Raw genomic sequence first — 22,130 nt, 5'->3', positions numbered from 1 at the left:
AAGATATGTTACATTCGGTCTTTGCAAGCTCATAGCAGCCATATGGATAAAGCAATCTCACTCAAATTTTCAGAGATGATGTCTGGGATCTATACGAGCAATTTGACACCGAATTGGACGAAATTAGAGCAAGTTGAAAATTTCACAAAATTTTGACCCCTGAAGGTAGATCGCCACCTTAAGGGGGCACATCACCCAAAAATTCGCTGAAAAATCGAATTTGTAAATTCATATTGAGTGCTACGTCAGTTGAAAGAGCATGAATAGCTGCAAATTCTCTGAAAACTGTGTCCCTATCTGACCAGCCGTTCAAGAGTTATGGCCGAAAATGTGCCCTTGCAAGGAAAGATTTTTTTGTCGCATGCTGTCATTTGTCCAAAAAAGTCCAAAAAATCACGTTAAAAAACCACGTATTGGGCTGCACGGCGGCGGGCGAAGCCCGCCGCCGTGCAGCAGGACTTTTGCCAGCACCCTCGTGACGTTCCAGATATGTGGCTTGATTATTGTAGTTGACGTTGATTTAGTGACTTTGGCAAGTTTGAGTCGTGTCAAGAAGTCAGGTAGGATTCAGTACTAGGCAGTAGTGAAACGTTAGTGGCAGTCTTTGCCGGTTTCTGAGGGCATCCTGGATTTGGTGTGCAGCGCTGTGGAAATGGCTTGCTGTGGAGGTCCCAGCACTGGATGTTGTATCAAAGGTACGACCTCGTAGCACGTGCCAAACCTAAAAAAATTCAAAAATTGACTTGGGTCTGTGGGAGTCCGTGAAAGAACGCCCACTCGTTCCGTTGTGACAGATTCCAGGGCCACGTTGAGGGGCCGTACCCCACCACCCATGGCTGCTTCTGGACTTGTTTTAGGTTTGGGTCCCGCGCACGGACAGAATGGGCACGAAAATGTGAAAAAAATGTAAATGCATTTGTTTGGCTCCTGGGTGGCTCGCACACCGTAGCACTATGCCGGAAATTTGAGTTTTTCCGGCCTGGAAAGCCTGTCAGTGAGGCGCAAGAACTTGTAAATCATGTCCTGAGGGCCAGCATAGTGGCAGGAGTGTGTGGTCAAAATTTCACTCAAATCCACTGAGAAACACCAAAGTTACGGTCAATTGAATGCCATATGAAATTTTTGGGTGATGTGCCCCCTTAAGGGGGCACATCACCCAAAAATTCGCTGAAAAATCGAATTTGTAAATTCATATTGAGTGCTACGTCAGTTGAAAGAGCATGAATAGCTGCAAATTCTCTGAAAACTGTGTCCCTATCTGACCAGCCGTTCAAGAGTTATGGCCGAAAATGTGCCCTTTTTTCCGCGAGTTTCCCCTGGGACAGAAAATGTCACTTCATAGCTGTGTGCCACAGTGTGGTGTAGACCAGGCTGAATAGTGCCTAGTCACTAGTGGCGGTCAGGATTCCAAGCTGTTGAATGGTGCGTTAGTTGCCATGGCTTTTGCTACTTTTCACCAGTTGTAGTCTTCGGGGTGCTAAGTCGAATGGTCTTGCGCTAAATCCATCAGCGTTCCCTTTTTTCCCTAAATCCCAGCGTGATTTAACCCTAGTATCTCTGAATTGTCGCTCTGTTGTCAACAAGTTGTCTGAGCTCTGCGTTATTGCCGAATGTGCTAAGCCTGACATAATCTGCCTAACAGAGACGTGGCTCTGTCCCTCGAACCCGCTCTCACTGTCAGGCTATATCTGCATCCGCAGAGATCGACCTCCGGAAGACAATCGGTAAGCACATTGTAGCCGTGGGTATGGGGGTGTTGCCGTACTTGTCCGTTCGGACTCCTTTCCTTACGTCTCCCCTCGTGCCGACCTTCAACGCCCTGGCTGCGAGTCTGTGTGGCTTGAACTTGGCTCCCCCTCTACTCAATCTCAGAATCACATCTTACTATGCTGCATGTATCGACCACCCTCACAGAGCACAATGCAATTGTCGTACTTTTGTGACATGTTTGTTGAGGCATTACAGTCAGTCTGTTTAGATTCTTATGATCTGTTAGTGACTGGCGATTTCAACGCCCACAACTCAAGCTGGTGTCCCACCGAGTCTACCTCGAAGGCTGGTGATCTCCTTAGCACAGTATTTGCTGCTCTTGGGCTCCACCAGATGGTTGACTTCCCCACTCATTCCTCGCCTAATGGCTCTGTTTCGTGTCTGGACTTGGTGATCACCAACCGACCACGCCTCATGCGCTCAATTGATCAAGCACCTCCCTTGGGTATGTCTGACCATATACAGATTGTTTGCACTTTATGTTACGCCCCTATTTCGAACTACTTCCCCAACTCTTCCACTGGTCCTCCCTCTTCACTGTATCGCTTCAAACAAGTACCTTCGCACCTTTGGCAATTAATCAACGCTGATTTAGCTGGCTACAACTGGTCCTCTCTGAACTCGTACACTGATGTTAATGACGCACTTCATCACTTTGATTGTGAGCTCCAGTCCGCCTTCCGTCGTCACCTCACCTCATTCGGAGCCACCCACACTGTGACATCTCCACGACCCCGCATGCAATCTCCACCATGGGTTACTGCTGGGCTCAGGTCTGCTGTAAAACGCAAGCGTGATCTATATAGTGTGTACAAAAAATATCCGACAGCAGTAAATCATGCAGCTTATAACCGACAAAGGAATGCTGTAAAGCACCTGTCTCGGCAAGCACATCGTCAATATATACGCTCCATCCAAGCATCACTAACGTCACCGAATCGACCTACACTCTTTCAGTTTGTGCGAGCACAGCGGCACACTTCCGGCCGTGTCATGCCCCAAACGATGATAGCATCCGACGGTACGGTCGCCACGTCCCCCAAGAGCATAGCTGATATTCTGAACACTCAGTTCACCTCATTTGGGCTGGCTGATGATCCTTCGTGGCGCATTCCCCCTTTGCCCCAGTCGCCTTTCATATCTGTTCCGTTCCGTACAATCACTGTCGACATGTCACTACGTTTCAAGTTCGGAAATATCCGAAGCGCCTGAAATGTGGAAAGTCTCCCGGCTCAGATGGGATCCCGAATGAAGTGCTGCAGTCTCTTGCACCATCAATAGCCTATCCTCTCGCCATTATTTTTTTAAATATGTCATTTCGAACTGGTACATTCCCACAGGATTGGAAATCCGCCATCGTGACACCGCTTTACAAGAATAAAGGCTCCCGTGCTTGCCCGGCAAACTACCGCCCCATCTCTCTGCTGCGCACAGTTTCCAAACTTTGTGAGCGTATTGTATTCGATTCCCTCTACCTGCACATCGCTCCGGCTCTCTCACCAGCTCAGTCGGGATTCTGCCGTGGTGACTCAACTCAATACCAGGTGACTCGACTTGTCCAAGACATAGCGACAAAGAGGAACTGTGGGGAGCACGTGGGAATGGTGTTTTTCGACTTGGCTAAGGCATTCGACACCGTTTGGCATCGTGGCTTACTTGCCAAGTTGGAGGTCACCTTCCGGGTGGAGGATGCTGCCTTGCGTTGGATATCCTCGTATCTGTCTGCTCGTTCTCAGGCTGTTCGCTTGTCCTATTTCTTGTCTGATCCCCTCCCTGTAACGTCTGGAGTGCCCCAAGGTTCCATTCTGGGTCCTTTGTTATTCTTGCTTTACGTTAATGACCTACCTTCAGTTGTCCCCGATGTTAGTTTGTATGCGGATGACACTGGCCTTATCTGTTCTGATTCCTCCCCTGCACAATTACTCTTTACCATGCAGCATCGCATCAACAGCACTGTCATGTGGATGCAAACGTGGAAACTCCAGCCCAATATAGACAAGACAGAAGCCATGTATATTTCTTCATCCCCTCCTGATCAACCATTATACTTCCCTGACTCGACTATGCCTATCCGTGTTGTTACTCAGCACAAACATCTAGGTGTGATGTTTGACTGCAAACTCTCTTGGGCTGCACATGTCAACTGTGTATGCAAGCGAACCAGTTCAGCATAAGGGGTACTACAACCACATTGCACTCATTTGCCCATCCAGCGTAAACTATTATTTTATCAGTGCTATATTCTCCCTATATTCGACTATTGCGATACCGCTTGGTGTGGCCTTTCTGACACAACTCTGAACCAATTAGAAGTCCACCATAGATTTACACTTAAAATTCTTTACAACAAGGATCGATGTTTTCCTTCGGATGCCCTTTATCGACTTGCACACACTTCTCCTCTCTCCGTTCGTCATAAGCACCATCTCTGTACACTGGTTCATAAAATATTTCTTCATAAAACCCCTTCACACATGATGAAGTACAATTGGTTTTCGACAAACTCAACCCGTAACGCGCTCATCCTGCCTCTTGTTAATGGCACAAGGATTCAGAGAATCCTTCAGTAGTCTAGACATTTGTCTTCACCATGCGGTCTGGCCTTTCGGTGTTCTTTTGCAATGAATAATAACAGGGTAGTCTGTGTAGTTTTCCTGTGGATTCCCGGTGGATTTTAGAATTGAGATGTGCTAGACGCATCAGAATTCAGAGATTGTGTAGGTACTGGAACGAATCGAGCAAAAACGGATGGGCTCGTGCGAGAAATTGAGAGTTTGAATGCATGCTTTCAGAGCGTGATGAAGGCAAGTAACTTAGTTACGTAATCATGGTAATGAAGGCGCCTAGGCAGCGCGCCACGCGTACGCATGCACCCATAATCACAGTTGCATACTCTTGCCGTTATGGACTCTTGGTAGTAGTACTAGTAGTCTACAGTCAGTACAGACTAGAATTAGCGCCTTGTGGTGACAAGGTGACTCATTTTCGGATTTTCTTCAATCTCTCCCGGCCCTGCCTTTGGCCCTTTGGCGTTTGTAAAAATAATGTAGTTCAATTAGTCATGTACATGATCACTGTAGAAACAGTTTTTTTCTCTTTCAGATACTGATAGTAAAAGCAAGTAATCATTTTTACTAGATAAGTTTACTGCTGCTCCATTTCGATAGCACGGATACAACGTCAGTCGTGTTGAGTGCTGTGAAGAAAGCGGTCATGTGGTGCCGCAATCAAGTGTTTCTACCTGGCGACGAGGTTGGCGATGAACGCGCCTGCGATCAGCTACAAGATGTTGAACAGCGCAAAGCTGAATGTGCCGCTAACTCTTCAAAGCAAGAGTCGGACGAACAGGACGAAGTGGCCGCATCGGGTGGGACTGAGCCCCAAGCTGAAAGGCGACCGAGTCAGGACAGTACAAATGTGGTGAAACCCCAGTTTGCATTGACCAACAAGGATAGAAAGAAGCTCTGGGAGAAAAAGAAGTCCGAGGCTATAAAAGTGTACTTTACTGAAGATCATCCGAAACGTGATCAAGTGCTACCCATTGCCAGCGAATGGAGCCAACATTGTAGTATTTCATTCGTTGAAGTGACAGATCGAAGCGACTCGGAAGTGCGAGTGTCTTTCAAGGAAAAGGAGGGCTCGTACTCCCATGTGGGGACGGATGCACTGCCGGTAAGTCATGCCACAGTTCCCGTGTGCAATAATGATACGTGATCATGTATGCATACATACAAGTAGGTACAGTCATGTAGAGTTGTGCCCAATGAGGGACGCTATCACCCTCAGATGTCTTCTTTGCTTGTGCTCTTTGAACTCTTCATCAGGCGCGTGCACCGAGTCAAAAAAAGGTGGTTTCCAAAAGGTTCCGACCCCCATTTTGCAATAAGCTACTGACTGGATAAGGGAAGGACTTGGTGGGTGTCCAGTGTTGATTGGCGATCGCCACCTTTGTTTTATAAAGGGGCAGTGCGTGGACAGAGTTTCCACCGACAATTCTCGTCATCATAGAGTGTGCCAACGTCGGAAAAGTCATAATCTTCACCAAAAGTCAATCTTTTTGCAGCGGGCTCGTCATCAGTTTCGTCCTCTATTGTGAAACTTGGCTCGTCACAGTCTTGAACTTCAACTTGGCTGCTGCCTTCAGCAGTGCCGGTGGCGGAAGAATCCGACTCTCCGTCAGAAATTTCACGCTGTTTTTTTTCCCCAGAGAGCGGACAAAGTCTTCTGCTGAAAACTCATTGCCTTTGTCCTCAAAACCACAAACCTGAACAGTAATTTTACTAACAACACAAACAGCCGCTCGTACTCCAGTCCAAGACCAAAGCACCCACTTCAAGACCAAGATGAAAACACTGGTTTCCACTTTGGACATACATACATGTACAGGCGCGTGCTCGGCGATGGGCACGGGGGGGCACGTGCACCCCCCAAACATTTTCAATCTGGGTAATTGCAATTGTAATGTATGCAAATATGCTCTAAAATTCAAGAAAGGTTGCAAACAAATTGCAGAAAATTGCCGAGGGGGGGGGGGGGCTCCCCTCGGCTCCCGTGCACCCCCCTAGTTGGGGGGCCGAGCACGCCCCTGATGTACATGTATGCGACATGCCTACTGTCCACGCTTTGTCTTTGATGTCCTTGCACAAGCACAGTACACTGACAGTCTGTACAGCGTAGTCGAGTCCAGCAAAAAATACTGTATTTTCATCGCGCGTGAGTGGACATGTCACTAGCGCCGGTACCGTAGACTAGTGGCTGTGCCTGAACGCAACGTTACGTATAGCTCAGTTAGCTACGTACTGTCATGGACATGGAAATCCGGTCGATTGACCGGGGCCGGCGCCCTCAGCGCGTACAGAACGCTGCGTGAAGGGCACATGTTGATTCGATGCGACTATCACGCTGCAGCGCATAAATTGCATGTGTGTACCGCTTATCCACGGCTGCATGGCCAGCACCCTGGGGCCGCTAGACGTGCGACCGGATTTCCATGTCCACAACAGTAGGTCGAGCGCCAGTCACGTAGATGCATGCATTACGCACACTGTGACACTCTCTCTGTCTCTCTCTCTCTCTCTCTCTCTCTCTCTCTCTCTCTCTCTCTCTCTCTCTCTCTCTCTCTCGTTCACCTTCCCCGGCATGCGCGTTTTCAGATTCCTAAAGATGAGTGCACGATGAACCTTGCTGTGATTGACAAGTCAACTGTACTCCACGAATTTGGTCACGTGCTTGGTCTACTGCACGAACACCAGTCACCCATCAAGGGCATTGTGCTCTGGAACGTGCCCAAGGTGATGGCAGAGTTCACGGGGTCACCAAACTACTGGGATGAGGAGCAGATCCAGAGACAAATCCTGGAACCGTTCAAGGCGGATGATGTTACAGGCTCTACATACGACATGCAGTCCATCATGCACTATAGGTAAGTGTCTCCATGTAACTCAATGCTTTACTTTTTATATTTCAGGTGTAATCCTGATAATTCGAATCTCCAAATGCCAGGAAAAATCTTCTGATTATCCGGACATTCTAATTATCCAAACATGAACCCACAACACAATATGTATGTCAAAATGCTCCCATGTTCACGTAGAGTTGCGCTATGGACCTTAGATACAGATTTCACGGATACTGAACTGACCAGCACAGCCTGCTCATGCAAACTGAACTGATCATTACAGTGTATAGTGAACTTCGAATTACACTTTGCTTACTTCGAATTATCAGCACAAATCCCACACATTTTCTATGAAAGTGAAATCCGTGGAACTTCGAATTAACCGGACATGTCCGGTTCGAGGTTCGAATTATCAGAAAACTTTATGTGGGAATCGAATTGACAGAAATCAATCCTGGAAACACTTCTAATTAAGCGGTATGTTCGAATTAAGCCATATTCGAATTATCAGGATTCCACCTGTAAATAAAAAAATGAAGTGCTGCACTGTGTATTTCAGTATAAAAAATAAAATAAAGAATGGACTTGGATGGAGAGCCAAGGATAAATTTATATTAAATATAAAATGGACCAAGTAACTACGAGTTACGCTATAATTATAATGTCCACTAACACCACCAGGTACGAAACAATCAGCTCACGACACTGACCGACGGTACTGACGTCCTACAACTAACTAGCCGTTTAGTAACTGGTGGTGTTAGTGGACATTATAGCGTAACTTTTACATGTAGTTCCTTGGTCCATTTTATATTTAATATATATTTATCCTTGGCTCTCCATCCGAGTCCATTCTTTATTTATTTATTTTTTTATTTTTCTTTCTGAAATACACAGTCCAGCGGGGAACGGAATGGGAAGACTGAACCAATGGGGAGACATGACTATAGAGCGGGAAACCGGCGCAGCGTGTTGGTGAATTGGGCCTACCTCCTCCGACCATGGGTGGTGATTTGGGCCTACCTCCCCCGACCATGGGTCTCGGGATCAGCGGCAGGACCAAGCACCATATAGGCTGGATTAAGTTCATGCTTCGAGGTGAAATCATACTAAATATATTGGTACTGAATCTTCGAACAACTAGCTGTTTCAATCGTGTTCTTTATTATCAGCAGGGCTCTTAGTGTCTGGTTGAACAGATTGCGGTGAAGTCAAGTATTAGTAAGTGAAAGCATTTGCCAATCGGCTAAAGGCATCGTAGTGGGAGTCCAGTGCTAAAACCAAGTTCTTGACTCGATGCAAGGATGAACATATTATTATATTTATAACATATTAGTAAAACAGAGAGGTTTCAGGCTGTCCAAGAGTTTAAAAAAACACTTTTTCAGTTCTCTTATTGTTTGTTTAACTTATTAGTAGTTTGATTTCTTGACTTCTGTCCGTGTTCTGTACGTAAACTGTTGGTTGTCGTGCACAGCTTTGCTAAAGGGTTGATATTGAGCATTGATGGGAGGCCGACACTGGATTCTGATTTTCCCGTGATATCAGAGCTTTCACCGACGGACAAACTCGTTGTTGGGAAACTCTACGGTCCTCCTGGCACAAAGCCAGCACCACCAAAGGAAGAACCGCAGACTCTGCCTGAAGATGCTGACAAGTCAAAGAGTAAGATTACCCTCCCCTTTAATAAAACATTCATCTCCATTCCTGAGACAACTGCTGGCGACTGCTGGCACTAAGAATAACCCAGTTAACCCAGAGCTCAGATTGATTGGCTGAACTGATCCCTATGCGGTCAAGTCAACAACAAGGCATGTCTATATCGGCACAAAGCATCCAAGGCAGCGTCTTTTAACTGCGAGACGGGGGCTTTCCACAAAGGCAGATGACTTTGAGGCAAACCAGACAGAATTCTGGCACTCTCTGTTTTGCAGTTTATAGCACTACAGGATGGTCAGGTTCAGCCATTGAGCAGCAGCAGCAGCACTGCTATTTTTTGAAACTTTGACAATAGGCACTGTCTTCAAAATCCCTTGCTTAGCATGAATGAGATCTTACGCACTAGCTGCGCATCGCTCAATGCTGGTTTAGTGCGCTGAGCTGTGAATCATTGATATTTGCAGTAGAAGCACTTTCCGTTGCAATGGCCGTAAATCGTCCCAAGAAGTTTTTGTTTCGCTGGCCTATGAACTGAACATCTTACAAAGGCATTGATGGGGGAAGTGTCCCTATATATACAATTTTGTAATGTGTTTGTGAATTTGCTCCTACGTGCCTGATATTCATGAGTCTATGATGTCACACAGTCCCTGTGCACATGGTAGAACAAAACAGCTGGCTGCATCACCGCGGCTTGATAGAGTATATCAGCTGCTTGCTCAATTCCGTACGTACGATATCAACATGCTGATTGACTGCATCGAACCAGGACTGGAGCTTTGCGAGTGATTCGCACCAGTCTCGGAGAGATGCCATAAGGCCCAACTTCCTATTATTTTGCACTTTGCTGTTTCCTCTAGATCACATCAGCCCTGGAGAGGAAATGAAATTCACGTTCACAAGTGATCCAAAAGAAAAAAGAAAGTACACAATCGAGGTATGTGTGTGATAGATGTGTGTTTTCATGGGGGGGGGGGGGGAGGAGAGAGAGAGAGAGAGAGAGAGAGAGAGAGAGAGAGAGAGAGAGAGGTAGGGAGGAAGGGAGGGAGAGAAAGAGAGAGAGATGTGCTTCTAGACGTTCTGGGTACTTCCTCCGCGTCATTAAAATTGTCCCTACCCAGAGCGATTTTTCGAATTTAATTTGTCCACTCGAAGGGCAAAGAAATCAGCTAGAAATTGAGGCAGAGCATTGTCGACGGACCAAGCTTTAGTTTGTGACCTCCCGCTTCGCTGCACTTGCAGCTAAGGTTGACGTCTTCATCAGAGTTTGAGGCAGACCCTTCAGCACGGGCGTTCAAATTCAGGTCTAGAAACTTCGTTTTCATGCGATCCATGCCTCCAGGTGGCAGGCGATTAGGGCAAAGTAGCAATTTTTCAAGTACACTGCAACGACCTTCCAGCGAGATAGGGTAAGCAGTTTCGCAACTTCTGTCCTTGGCAAACGCTTTACTGATGTTGTTGGTGTTTTCAGACCTACTACATTCCCAGCAACATGCGCCACACGTAGCGCATTTTAGGAATTTGAGAACACTTTGTCCTTGCCATCGTCAACTTCAGAATTTAGAATTCAGGAGAGATACCAGGATTATTATACCCAAGCTTGCAGTCTTGATATATGCACACGGGAAAAATGTGGGACGGCACTAAAACCAGAAAAAAACGATACGCGCTCTGGGGCGGAATAGTGAGGAGAGCAATGGATTTGTTTGGTGCAGAAGAGAGCTCCGACAAAGTCTGAGACCACCACGGCTTCAGTAAAACGACGTAGACATTGCGCAGGAAGGGTCGCATTAATGTTCGAACACAGAAAACAGCGATTCTGACTGTCTGACTAAGACGAGAAACTCACAAAAATTGCGATGTGCGAAGCGACAATTTTAATGACGCGGAGGAAGTACAAGTTAATTCCGATAAAAGAGTCCCGTCAGCTTTGAAAACTAGGTTATGGGTGGATAAAACCATGGTTATATGGAGAAGTTCAGCCCGACCTGCACCTACAGTCACTCCTGCCCGGGCAGTTTAACAACCTCATTGAATGACGGGATGCAGCATGCATTTGGGACTGCGGAAATGTACGCTGCCAAGGCGGAATATCGTCATGAATGCGCATGTGGGATATGTACGCTGCCAAGGCGGAAAGTTGTGGTGCGTTCACGTGTCAAACAGGCTGGCCCGGCCAGGAGGTTTCTCGACTGCCTTCACTCAGGGTCCCAGTCAGCTTCTTGGATGTATGTTAACACACTAGGAATGCCCGCGACCCCAGATGGAGGCGGAATAGCTCGCTTTCCGGGTCTCATGCGGGTGAGAAATGAGCATTGCATGTGCAACCGTTGGGGGGGGGGGGGGGGCGTTAAATGTGTGTTCTGGACGATTTTCCGGTGTTTGTTGTTTTAACTGCTTAGACGACTGGCGATGAACCTGACCTGGCACTCACCCTGTCTGGTCCTGACATTGAAACACGTTTCATCGCTGCAGCCACTGATGGTGGTGAGGATGGTAACCCGCGTGTTGTGGACCATCTTCAACCCGCCAAGACCTACTATATTGTGATCAGGGCCTTTGCCAAAGGCGGAGCGTTTGCGCTGAGGATATCGCCGGTTTGTCTAAATATCAAAGATTGTACGAACTTAGAAGTTGCGACTTCGGCGGTTATCGTCATGAAGTCAGTCAAGTCAGTCAAGTGTCAAGTTCGGCAAGAAGCGTGTGTTTCTAGTTGGAACAATCAACTTCATCAAATATTGTATTATTTATTTTATGGCTCAAATCTGAGTCAAAGGTTATTCTAGTACTTGAAATAGGTATATTCAAAAAGATTTTTCCAGATCTTTTGTTGACAGTAGACCAAGAGTGCTGTCCAGCGCTGTGGAGATTTTCCTAGTACACCGTTGGTCGTGTAGTTGCAGCATAGCTGAGGTGACCGACTGGGTTTACTGTGTTTGCCTTGACGAATGAGTCTTGCCGCCAGTATGCAGCCTTGCATGTGTCATAGACGAGAATGTGTATGTGGGTAGGTAGACGACTGATCACTGCTGCCAAGGCCAAGGTCAAGGGTTGTCGTCCCCGTGCTACACATGTTACATGTTGGCTCTCTGTTTGTCTTCACCTGGACGCATGTACAGTTATTAAACCTGTCAAGGCGACCACTCGGATAAGGCGACCACCTGTCCCAGGAGATCACTGCAGCCAGGACCAAGGGATGCTATTTCCAGTCAAATGCCACTGGGATAAAGAGACCACCTTGCTACAGAGACCCCACTTTGAAAGTCCCTTGAGCAGTCGACTAGACAAGTTTCACTGTATCATCATCTTCAGCCAATGTTTGGTTTCCTTCTATGTAGATACATGCAGATTAAGCCAGACATCTCACTTACAATAATGTTCCAAGTGCCAGTTGAGTTCTAATACGTTCACCATGCATGCATACCATGACATGAAAATATAAATGTGTCTCCGTGCTCGCCATGTTATTTTATATAGAAAGAAAGCAAACACAGCAATCATGGCAAAGCGGAAAATAGATTTTTTTTACAGAAAGTGATCACAGTACAAGTATACCTGTTGTATAGGGCATGCACAAGGCGTTAGGGCATCGAAGTGGGCTAGCCAAAATCCGCACACACTAAGTAGTTTATTGCTCATTATGTAGCATATACTGTAACACGTGTAGTTTTCCTCACTGTTTATTTCTATTGCATGATTTGCATCAGGAGATCCCCTCGACAGGCCATCGCCTCTGGGAGATCCTTTAAATAAAAATACTTCTTTGAAGTAATTATAAATAAAATAGTTAGTTGATGATAATGTAACTATGGATGTAGCATTCGTAGGCCTTGACGGATTATGCTAGCATAATTTTTCGCATAATTCCTTCCAGAATCGAATAATCGCATAATTCGAGGCAAATTGCATACGAATCGCATAAAATTGTAATAATCCGCCTGTTCGCATCAAATTCCATACAGTTGAACATGTTCTACAAGTACAAGTACAAGTAGATGCACTAGGATAGTAGGAAGTAGGTTTACGACTCCCTTGGCCTTGATGATATGTCCAGTCCACTACAATCAGTGATGGTCGTAGCCAGGTCGGACGATGCATTGACCCCGTTGAACTTTTGCTACTAGTACTACAGTACAACCTACTCTACAAAAAAATTCCCTTGTTATTTTGCACAGAACCATTTTGCATTAGCAGCGTATGTGAGCATAATGCGGCATAATATGGTAACTTTTACCATAAAAACAGCATAATTCTGCAATTTTTTCAGCAATGCGAAAAGCATAATTTCACGAAAATATTAGCATAATCCGTCAACAAGATGGTCAAGGCCTAAGCATTCGACGCATCACCCAGTGCACACTAGTCACAGAGCAGCACGCATCACCGTTGTTACAATAGCTTCACGCCTAAATAGGCAATCATCATACAACTGATAATGGTTCAATAGTGCTCGCGTCCTTAAGGTGGCAGTCTGGGTTCGCGGCCCGACCGCATGAACACAGCCGTAACTTCCATAATAATTGATGAATTTTGCTCAAATCTTGACCACATACCCAGTGTATTTCACTAAGTCCAATGAAGTATAAATCAAGCTCACACATGGGAATCCGCAGACACAATAGTCAAATCTGCGATTATGCCGTACCACCAATACCTTAGACGCAATATGCAAACGCAGAAAGAAGCTGGGTAGAAACTGAGTGCTCCACAGGATTTCCTTCACATATACCTAGGTGCTAAGTGGAGCGGAATTTTGAAATCATATTCAGAACAAAGTACTCAAGCTGTCAAACAAAAATCATGCAATCGCGCAAAATTTAGGTCCTCGATCAGTAGCACTTTACTCAAAGCTACTAGACAAATATAAAAATCCATGACACTTAGCACCTTGATAAATGCTCACAGTTTCCAAAAATGTATGGTTTATGGGGTCTGTGACTTACAGGTTCTTCGCTACGCTGTCTAAGAGGTACGGGACTCAGTGGAAAATGGAGAAAAAAAGTGCTCTGTGCAAGTACAGATGGAGGTATGTCTGTCCAACTAGAACTTACTAGAACTTAGTCGAAGCCACCAGCTTCATATGTCAAACCTTCTTCCTCTTGCTGCTCATCCTGGATGCCTTTCCTGATCCTCCTTCGCTTCTTTCGTGACCTCTTCCCTTCTTCTGACTTCTTTCTGGCAGCATGTGCCTGTCTCTCACGGTCTAGCAGCTTGATGAGACGTGTCGTATGGTGTCCAGTAGGGAGGCCCATCTCGTCCAGAACGCGTTTCACTGCCACACCTCCATCATTGAACCAGGCCACGGCCAGGTAGACGCACATCTGGACAGTGGGAGCGGATGCAAAGCCTGTCTTTGGACACAACTGCCACACGAGTCCATTGAACGCTTCGTTGCGATTCTGCGTAGCACCCTTCTGGCAGCGCTCGAGCAAACTCCGGTCGGACAACCGAATGTAGACCGGCTTCAGTTCCTTCCATACTGCCTCTGGCAGGATATTGTGGTGGGCGTAGACATCACCACCTGCCTGTTGCTGCTGCCATCTACACCAGCTGTTAATTCCAGGCGGACAATACTGGTGCTGAGGTTTACTGTCGCTGGATGCACGATGCATGAGGGATGCCCATATGGCCCTGGCCATGGCTTGCAAGTCTCCGCTGTTGTTCCGCACAGCCATGCCATAGTAGGCTTGCAGCTTGTCGATCATGGCATCCGTGAGGCGACCACGTCCGCCTATAGTGCGCCCATCAGCAAGCTTCTTGCCCGCAAGGTTTTTCTTCAGCTTTCTTAGGCTGGTACCGATGCGTTTTTGAACGTGGCCGACACATTCCTCCTTGACTACAGGCACCTCGGGCCCATACGGACAAGCGTCACGCACAGCCTTAAAACTCTTGGTATCTCCATCACCAATGTAGGTGGTGTACCTCAGCTTGCGGCTCTCAAAGGACCTGGCCCACAGAGTCTTGGCGGCTGCACTCTCCATGGCAGGAGCTGATACAGTGGTGTTGACTGAGCAATCGTGTTCGGCAATCTGTCGATCATAGTCATCTTTGGTTAGCTCTCCCTTCTCTTTTCTAGACGCCAAGTGCGTGCACTTGTGGCAAAACTTTGAAAGCACTTCGCAGTCCACCACTTTGCCGACATCATATGCAATTATAGTGAAGGCTCCGAAGAGCGATGCGAATCCTCGGCGCATCCAGGTACCGTCATAGGAAGCAGCGATATCGCTACCCCCATCTGCTGCGGACACTGCTTTCTCAGCTGCCTCAGTCATGCTACGCTCAGCGACGCTCTTGGACGCGGAATGCAGGCCTTTAGCATGGCTGTAAAATGTCGACCGACTCATAGGTGATGGCATATTCAGTGCACCCGCCAGCTTTACCATTGATTGACGTCCACGGCCAATCAGTCGCATTCCGAATACTGCTCGTCTGTTCACCTCCCAGACCCGATTGAACTTCTTGGACATAAATTCGCTTGCTATGTCGCCGCAGTTAACACAGGAAAGCTCCAGGCATGATGCAAGGCCTCCCCGTTGCGATTCGCTGATCGTGACTGCGCCATTACAGCCACTGCAACAAACTGCAGCTGACAAAAGCTGCTGAAGGCACTCGAGATCAATCAGGCGAAATCCATGCGCCCCTTCCTCACACTCTTCATCCAAGTCACTGTCGGAGGAACTGCTGTCGACTTCACCGCCACTTCCATCACTATCGCTGTTTGAAGACGTGGCTTCAGCTGACACTTCAAGGTCGTCATCAGACAGTGGCAAGTCAGGAATTTGTTTTGCAGGCGAAATTTCACCAGAGGGAGCCTTCGGCGCCTGAGACACTCCATAGAACGTTCTTTTCCTTTTCTTAGATCGTCCGGGCTTTCCCTTGGCTCTAGACTTCCCCATAGTAGCCAACGAAGGGGTTAGCTCCAAGAAACAATTACTCCAAAACAATTACTCCAAAAGTAACTAGTTTCAACAGCAGAGCGATCAGCTGAGATCATGAGAGTCGAAATTTGAATTTTTTTGAATTTGCGCATGCGCAAAAGTTATCTTGGTTGCCATGGTGACAAAGATCGTGCGCGGCTGTCAGTCTGCAGCGCAGACAGCAGAGGAGTACCAGGAGTCGCTCCAGAAAATTTTAATGAAATCGCTCAAAGATTGACGGTAAAAATCGGAATAGTGTGCAAACCTAAATTTTGTAGAAATTTGCTGATATTTCAGTATTTCAAAAACAATTGTGCAGACTTTGCGCGGCTATATCTCCGGAAGGAAGCACCCGATTACGCTCAAATTTTCAGGATAAACCCTTTGGACTATACACAAGACGCTGCCAGTGAAAAAATACAGAAAATCGAAACTTTGTTTTTTGACCCTCTGAACCCAGACTGCCACCTTAAGGGGGCACATCACCCAAAAATTCGCTGAAAAATCGAATTTGTAAATTATTCATATTGAGTGCTACGTCAGTTGAAAGAGCATGAATAGCTGCAAATTCTCTGAAAACTGTGTCCCTATCTGATATCTGACCAGCCGTTCAAGAGTTATGGCCGAAAATGTGCCCTTGCAAGGAAAGATTTTTTTGTCGCATGCTGTCATTTGTCCAAAAAAGTCCAAAAAATCACGTTAAAAAACCACGTATTGGGCTGCACGGCGGCGGGCGAAGCCCGCCGCCGTGCAGCAGGACTTTTGCCAGCACCCTCGTGACGTTCCAGATATGTGGCTTGATTATTGTAGTTGACGTTGATTTAGTGACTTTGGCAAGTTTGAGTCGTGTCAAGAAGTCAGGTAGGATTCAGTACTAGGCAGTAGTGAAACGTTAGTGGCAGTCTTTGCCGGTTTCTGAGGGCATCCTGGATTTGGTGTGCAGCGCTGTGGAAATGGCTTGCTGTGGAGGTCCCAGCACTGGATGTTGTATCAAAGGTACGACCTCGTAGCACGTGCCAAACCTAAAAAAATTCAAAAATTGACTTGGGTCTGTGGGAGTCCGTGAAAGAACGCCCACTCGTTCCGTTGTGACAGATTCCAGGGCCACGTTGAGGGGCCGTACCCCACCACCCATGGCTGCTTCTGGACTTGTTTTAGGTTTGGGTCCCGCGCACGGACAGAATGGGCACGAAAATGTGAAAAAAATGTAAATGCATTTGTTTGGCTCCTGGGTGGCTCGCACACCGTAGCACTATGCCGGAAATTTGAGTTTTTCCGGCCTGGAAAGCCTGTCAGTGAGGCGCAAGAACTTGTAAATCATGTCCTGAGGGCCAGCATAGTGGCAGGAGTGTGTGGTCAAAATTTCACTCAAATCCACTGAGAAACACCAAAGTTACGGTCAATTGAATGCCATATGAAATTTTTGGGTGATGTGCCCCCTTAAGGGGGCACATCACCCAAAAATTCGCTGAAAAATCGAATTTGTAAATTCATATTGAGTGCTACGTCAGTTGAAAGAGCATGAATAGCTGCAAATTCTCTGAAAACTGTGTCCCTATCTGACCAGCCGTTCAAGAGTTATGGCCGAAAATGTGCCCTTTTTTTCCGCGAGTTTCCCCTGGGACAGAAAATGTCACTTCATAGCTGTGTGCCACAGTGTGGTGTAGACCAGGCTGAATAGTGCCTAGTCACTAGTGGCGGTCAGGATTCCAAGCTGTTGAATGGTGCGTTAGTTGCCATGGCTTTTGCTACTTTTCACCAGTTGTAGTCTTCGGGGTGCTAAGTCGAATGGTCTTGCGCTAAATCCATCAGCGTTCCCTTTTTTCCCTAAATCCCAGCGTGATTTAACCCTAGTATCTCTGAATTGTCGCTCTGTTGTCAACAAGTTGTCTGAGCTCTGCGTTATTGCCGAATGTGCTAAGCCTGACATAATCTGCCTAACAGAGACGTGGCTCTGTCCCTCGAACCCGCTCTCACTGTCAGGCTATATCTGCATCCGCAGAGATCGACCTCCGGAAGACAATCGGTAAGCACATTGTAGCCGTGGGTATGGGGGTGTTGCCGTACTTGTCCGTTCGGACTCCTTTCCTTACGTCTCCCCTCGTGCCGACCTTCAACGCCCTGGCTGCGAGTCTGTGTGGCTTGAACTTGGCTCCCCCTCTACTCAATCTCAGAATCACATCTTACTATGCTGCATGTATCGACCACCCTCACAGAGCACAATGCAATTGTCGTACTTTTGTGACATGTTTGTTGAGGCATTACAGTCAGTCTGTTTAGATTCTTATGATCTGTTAGTGACTGGCGATTTCAACGCCCACAACTCAAGCTGGTGTCCCACCGAGTCTACCTCGAAGGCTGGTGATCTCCTTAGCACAGTATTTGCTGCTCTTGGGCTCCACCAGATGGTTGACTTCCCCACTCATTCCTCGCCTAATGGCTCTGTTTCGTGTCTGGACTTGGTGATCACCAACCGACCACGCCTCATGCGCTCAATTGATCAAGCACCTCCCTTGGGTATGTCTGACCATATACAGATTGTTTGCACTTTATGTTACGCCCCTATTTCGAACTACTTCCCCAACTCTTCCACTGGTCCTCCCTCTTCACTGTATCGCTTCAAACAAGTACCTTCGCACCTTTGGCAATTAATCAACGCTGATTTAGCTGGCTACAACTGGTCCTCTCTGAACTCGTACACTGATGTTAATGACGCACTTCATCACTTTGATTGTGAGCTCCAGTCCGCCTTCCGTCGTCACCTCACCTCATTCGGAGCCACCCACACTGTGACATCTCCACGACCCCGCATGCAATCTCCACCATGGGTTACTGCTGGGCTCAGGTCTGCTGTAAAACGCAAGCGTGATCTATATAGTGTGTACAAAAAATATCCGACAGCAGTAAATCATGCAGCTTATAACCGACAAAGGAATGCTGTAAAGCACCTGTCTCGGCAAGCACATCGTCAATATATACGCTCCATCCAAGCATCACTAACGTCACCGAATCGACCTACACTCTTTCAGTTTGTGCGAGCACAGCGGCACACTTCCGGCCGTGTCATGCCCCAAACGATGATAGCATCCGACGGTACGGTCGCCACGTCCCCCAAGAGCATAGCTGATATTCTGAACACTCAGTTCACCTCATTTGGGCTGGCTGATGATCCTTCGTGGCGCATTCCCCCTTTTGCCCCAGTCGCCTTTCATATCTGTTCCGTTCCGTACAATCACTGTCCACGGCTGTCAAGAAGCGGCAACTTAGAAAGATGGCGTCGGTTCGAGATGGCATGGTAACCGCGCACGTGCCGTGGTCCATGACTTGCTCATGTATGCACGCAAATGCAAGTCACAAACTCACAAAGATCGTCTTTGCATTTGGAGAAAATATCTTCGACTCTCTTTGGAGGTTGGCGAGGTTTGCCTAATCTTTACTTGATTGCGATGCCGGTATGTCCTCTCAATAATTAGAACAAAGAGAGCTGATGATCGCTTCATTGCTGAGCAGAAGTAACAATCAACTCTCCTCATGTCCTCAGTGCCAAAGGCAGACGGCTGCAATTCCACAACGAGCATTTCACGATGATGGAAACAATAATCGTGTACTAGTACACACTTGGACCATTTGGTCATCCCTATTCTAGCCGCTAGTCCGTCCAGCAAGCAGATATTGACTATTACGATAAGTACAACTGCGTGAACGAGGGCTCACCAAGCAAATTCAATTCAAGACGTGACTCCAGTCAAGAATTAGGGTCTTTACTCGAGAACTTCACAAATACAGGTCAAGGCACCCCACAAAACTGATAGATGGCACGAACGAAAGACAAATAGGCTAGACAAAGTGTCCCAAGTGATTGAAAACAGCAGATCTACCAAATAAGACAGCTACATGTGCCTAAACAACGATTCCCATACAGTCCGAAGTAGTATCAGGCAGAATGAAAGCCTTGGAAGTGCACAAATACAGCCATGACCGCCACAAAAATTGGACGACCGCCACAAAAAAATTCTCATTGCTCTACCTCCTTGAAGGGTGAAAGTTACCAGTTATCCTATAGCGATGTCAGTTTATGCCTGTTGGAACCCCCCACAGCCCGCACGAAATACCTTTCAAATAATTCCAGGATGCAATTGCAGCTCCAGACAGGACGAAGAAGAACACCGTGAAAAATAACGGCAACGATGCCCAAACTCTCGGGAAACGGCTGAAGTCTTCCTGAAGATGTTAACATTGAATAGCCATCGATTACCAGCGTGGTTTGGTGACTTTAGAACTGTTTTGAGACTTAGAACGAAGCGATATCTCAAATTTGATGGAATTGTTACCTGTCAAATGCGTGGGCGAGCAGGCCAGCTGACTGGTTATGCATGAACATGCATGAGCATGCATTGATTTTTCAGGGTTCACGTGCAGAAAACTAAGTTGCCGCGATCCAAGTGCAGCTAACAGCCGTGACATGTCACTACGTTTCAAGTTCGGAAATATCTGAAGCGCCTGAAATGTGGAAAGTCTCCCGGCTCAGATGGGATCCCGAATGAAGTGCTGCAGTCTCTTGCACCATCAATAGCCTATCCTCTCGCCATTATTTTTTTTAAATATGTCATTTCGAACTGGTACATTCCCACAGGATTGGAAATCCGCCATCGTGACACCGCTTTACAAGAATAAAGGCTCCCGTGCTTGCCCGGCAAACTACCGCCCCATCTCTCTGCTGCGCACAGTTTCCAAACTTTGTGAGCGTATTGTATTCGATTCCCTCTACCTGCACATCGCTCCGGCTCTCTCACCAGCTCAGTCGGGATTCTGCCGTGGTGACTCAACTCAATACCAGGTGACTCGACTTGTCCAAGACATAGCGACAAAGAGGAACTGTGGGGAGCACGTGGGAATGGTGTTTTTCGACTTGGCTAAGGCATTCGACACCGTTTGGCATCGTGGCTTACTTGCCAAGTTGGAGGTCACCTTCCGGGTGGAGGATGCTGCCTTGCGTTGGATATCCTCGTATCTGTCTGCTCGTTCTCAGGCTGTTCGCTTGTCCTATTTCTTGTCTGATCCCCTCCCTGTAACGTCTGGAGTGCCCCAAGGTTCCATTCTGGGTCCTTTGTTATTCTTGCTTTACGTTAATGACCTACCTTCAGTTGTCCCCGATGTTAGTTTGTATGCGGATGACACTGGCCTTATCTGTTCTGATTCCTCCCCTGCACAATTACTCTTTACCATGCAGCATCGCATCAACAGCACTGTCATGTGGATGCAAACGTGGAAACTCCAGCCCAATATAGACAAGACAGAAGCCATGTATATTTCTTCATCCCCTCCTGATCAACCATTATACTTCCCTGACTCGACTATGCCTATCCGTGTTGTTACTCAGCACAAACATCTAGGTGTGATGTTTGACTGCAAACTCTCTTGGGCTGCACATGTCAACTGTGTATGCAAGCGAACCAGTTCAGCATAAGGGGTACTACAACCACATTGCACTCATTTGCCCATCCAGCGTAAACTATTATTTTATCAGTGCTATATTCTCCCTATATTCGACTATTGCGATACCGCTTGGTGTGGCCTTTCTGACACAACTCTGAACCAATTAGAAGTCCACCATAGATTTACACTTAAAATTCTTTACAACAAGGATCGATGTTTTCCTTCGGATGCCCTTTATCGACTTGCACACACTTCTCCTCTCTCCGTTCGTCATAAGCACCATCTCTGTACACTGGTTCATAAAATATTTCTTCATAAAACCCCTTCACACATGATGAAGTACAATTGGTTTTCGACAAACTCAACCCGTAACGCGCTCATCCTGCCTCTTGTTAATGGCACAAGGATTCAGAGAATCCTTCAGTAGTCTAGACATTTGTCTTCACCATGCGGTCTGGCCTTTCGGTGTTCTTTTGCAATGAATAATAACAGGGTAGTCTGTGTAGTTTTCCTGTGGATTCCCGGTGGATTTTAGAATTGAGATGTGCTAGACGCATCAGAATTCAGAGATTGTGTAGGTACTGGAACGAATCGAGCAAAAACGGATGGGCTCGTGCGAGAAATTGAGAGTTTGAATGCATGCTTTCAGAGCGTGATGAAGGCAAGTAACTTAGTTACGTAATCATGGTAATGAAGGCGCCTAGGCAGCGCGCCACGCGTACGCATGCACCCATAATCACAGTTGCATACTCTTGCCGTTATGGACTCTTGGTAGTAGTACTAGTAGTCTACAGTCAGTACAGACTAGAATTAGCGCCTTGTGGTGACAAGGTGACTCATTTTCGGATTTTCTTCAATCTCTCCCGGCCCTGCCTTTGGCCCTTTGGCGTTTGTAAAAATAATGTAGTTCAATTAGTCATGTACATGATCACTGTAGAGACAGTTTTTTT

General features: G+C 46.9%; 1 protein-coding gene across 1 annotated transcript; it reads left to right on the top strand.

Annotated features, from left to right (window-relative positions):
• The first annotated feature begins 1,383 nt into the window (after positions 1-1,383).
• On the top strand, positions 1,384-11,794 carry LOC135809817 (uncharacterized). Its single transcript, XM_065323247.1, has 5 exons — positions 1,384-5,442; positions 6,924-7,192; positions 8,646-8,833; positions 9,688-9,764; positions 11,230-11,794. Exons 1-5 carry the CDS (start codon positions 4,984-4,986, stop codon positions 11,611-11,613), a joined length of 1,377 nt encoding a protein of 458 aa, XP_065179319.1. The 5' UTR covers positions 1,384-4,983; the 3' UTR covers positions 11,614-11,794.
• The last annotated feature ends 10,336 nt before the right edge of the window (positions 11,795-22,130 follow it).

Source organism: Sycon ciliatum, chromosome 2 (genome assembly GCF_964019385.1).
Source record: "Sycon ciliatum chromosome 2, ocSycCili1.1, whole genome shotgun sequence".
NCBI lineage: Eukaryota > Metazoa > Porifera > Calcarea > Leucosolenida > Sycettidae > Sycon > Sycon ciliatum.
The sequence above is the reverse complement of the archived record's forward strand: the minus strand, read 5'-3'. Positions and strand labels throughout refer to the sequence as shown.

Coding starts and splice junctions, on each gene's coding strand:
- LOC135809817 (XM_065323247.1), top strand. CDS start 4,984: ATGTGGTGCCGCAATCAAGTGTTTCTACCTGGCGACGAGGTTGGCGAT. Junction 8,834..9,687: donor AGATGCTGACAAGTCAAAGA/GTAAGATTACCC, acceptor TGTTTCCTCTAG/ATCACATCAGCCCTGGAGAG. Junction 9,765..11,229: donor AAAGAAAGTACACAATCGAG/GTATGTGTGTGA, acceptor TTAACTGCTTAG/ACGACTGGCGATGAACCTGA.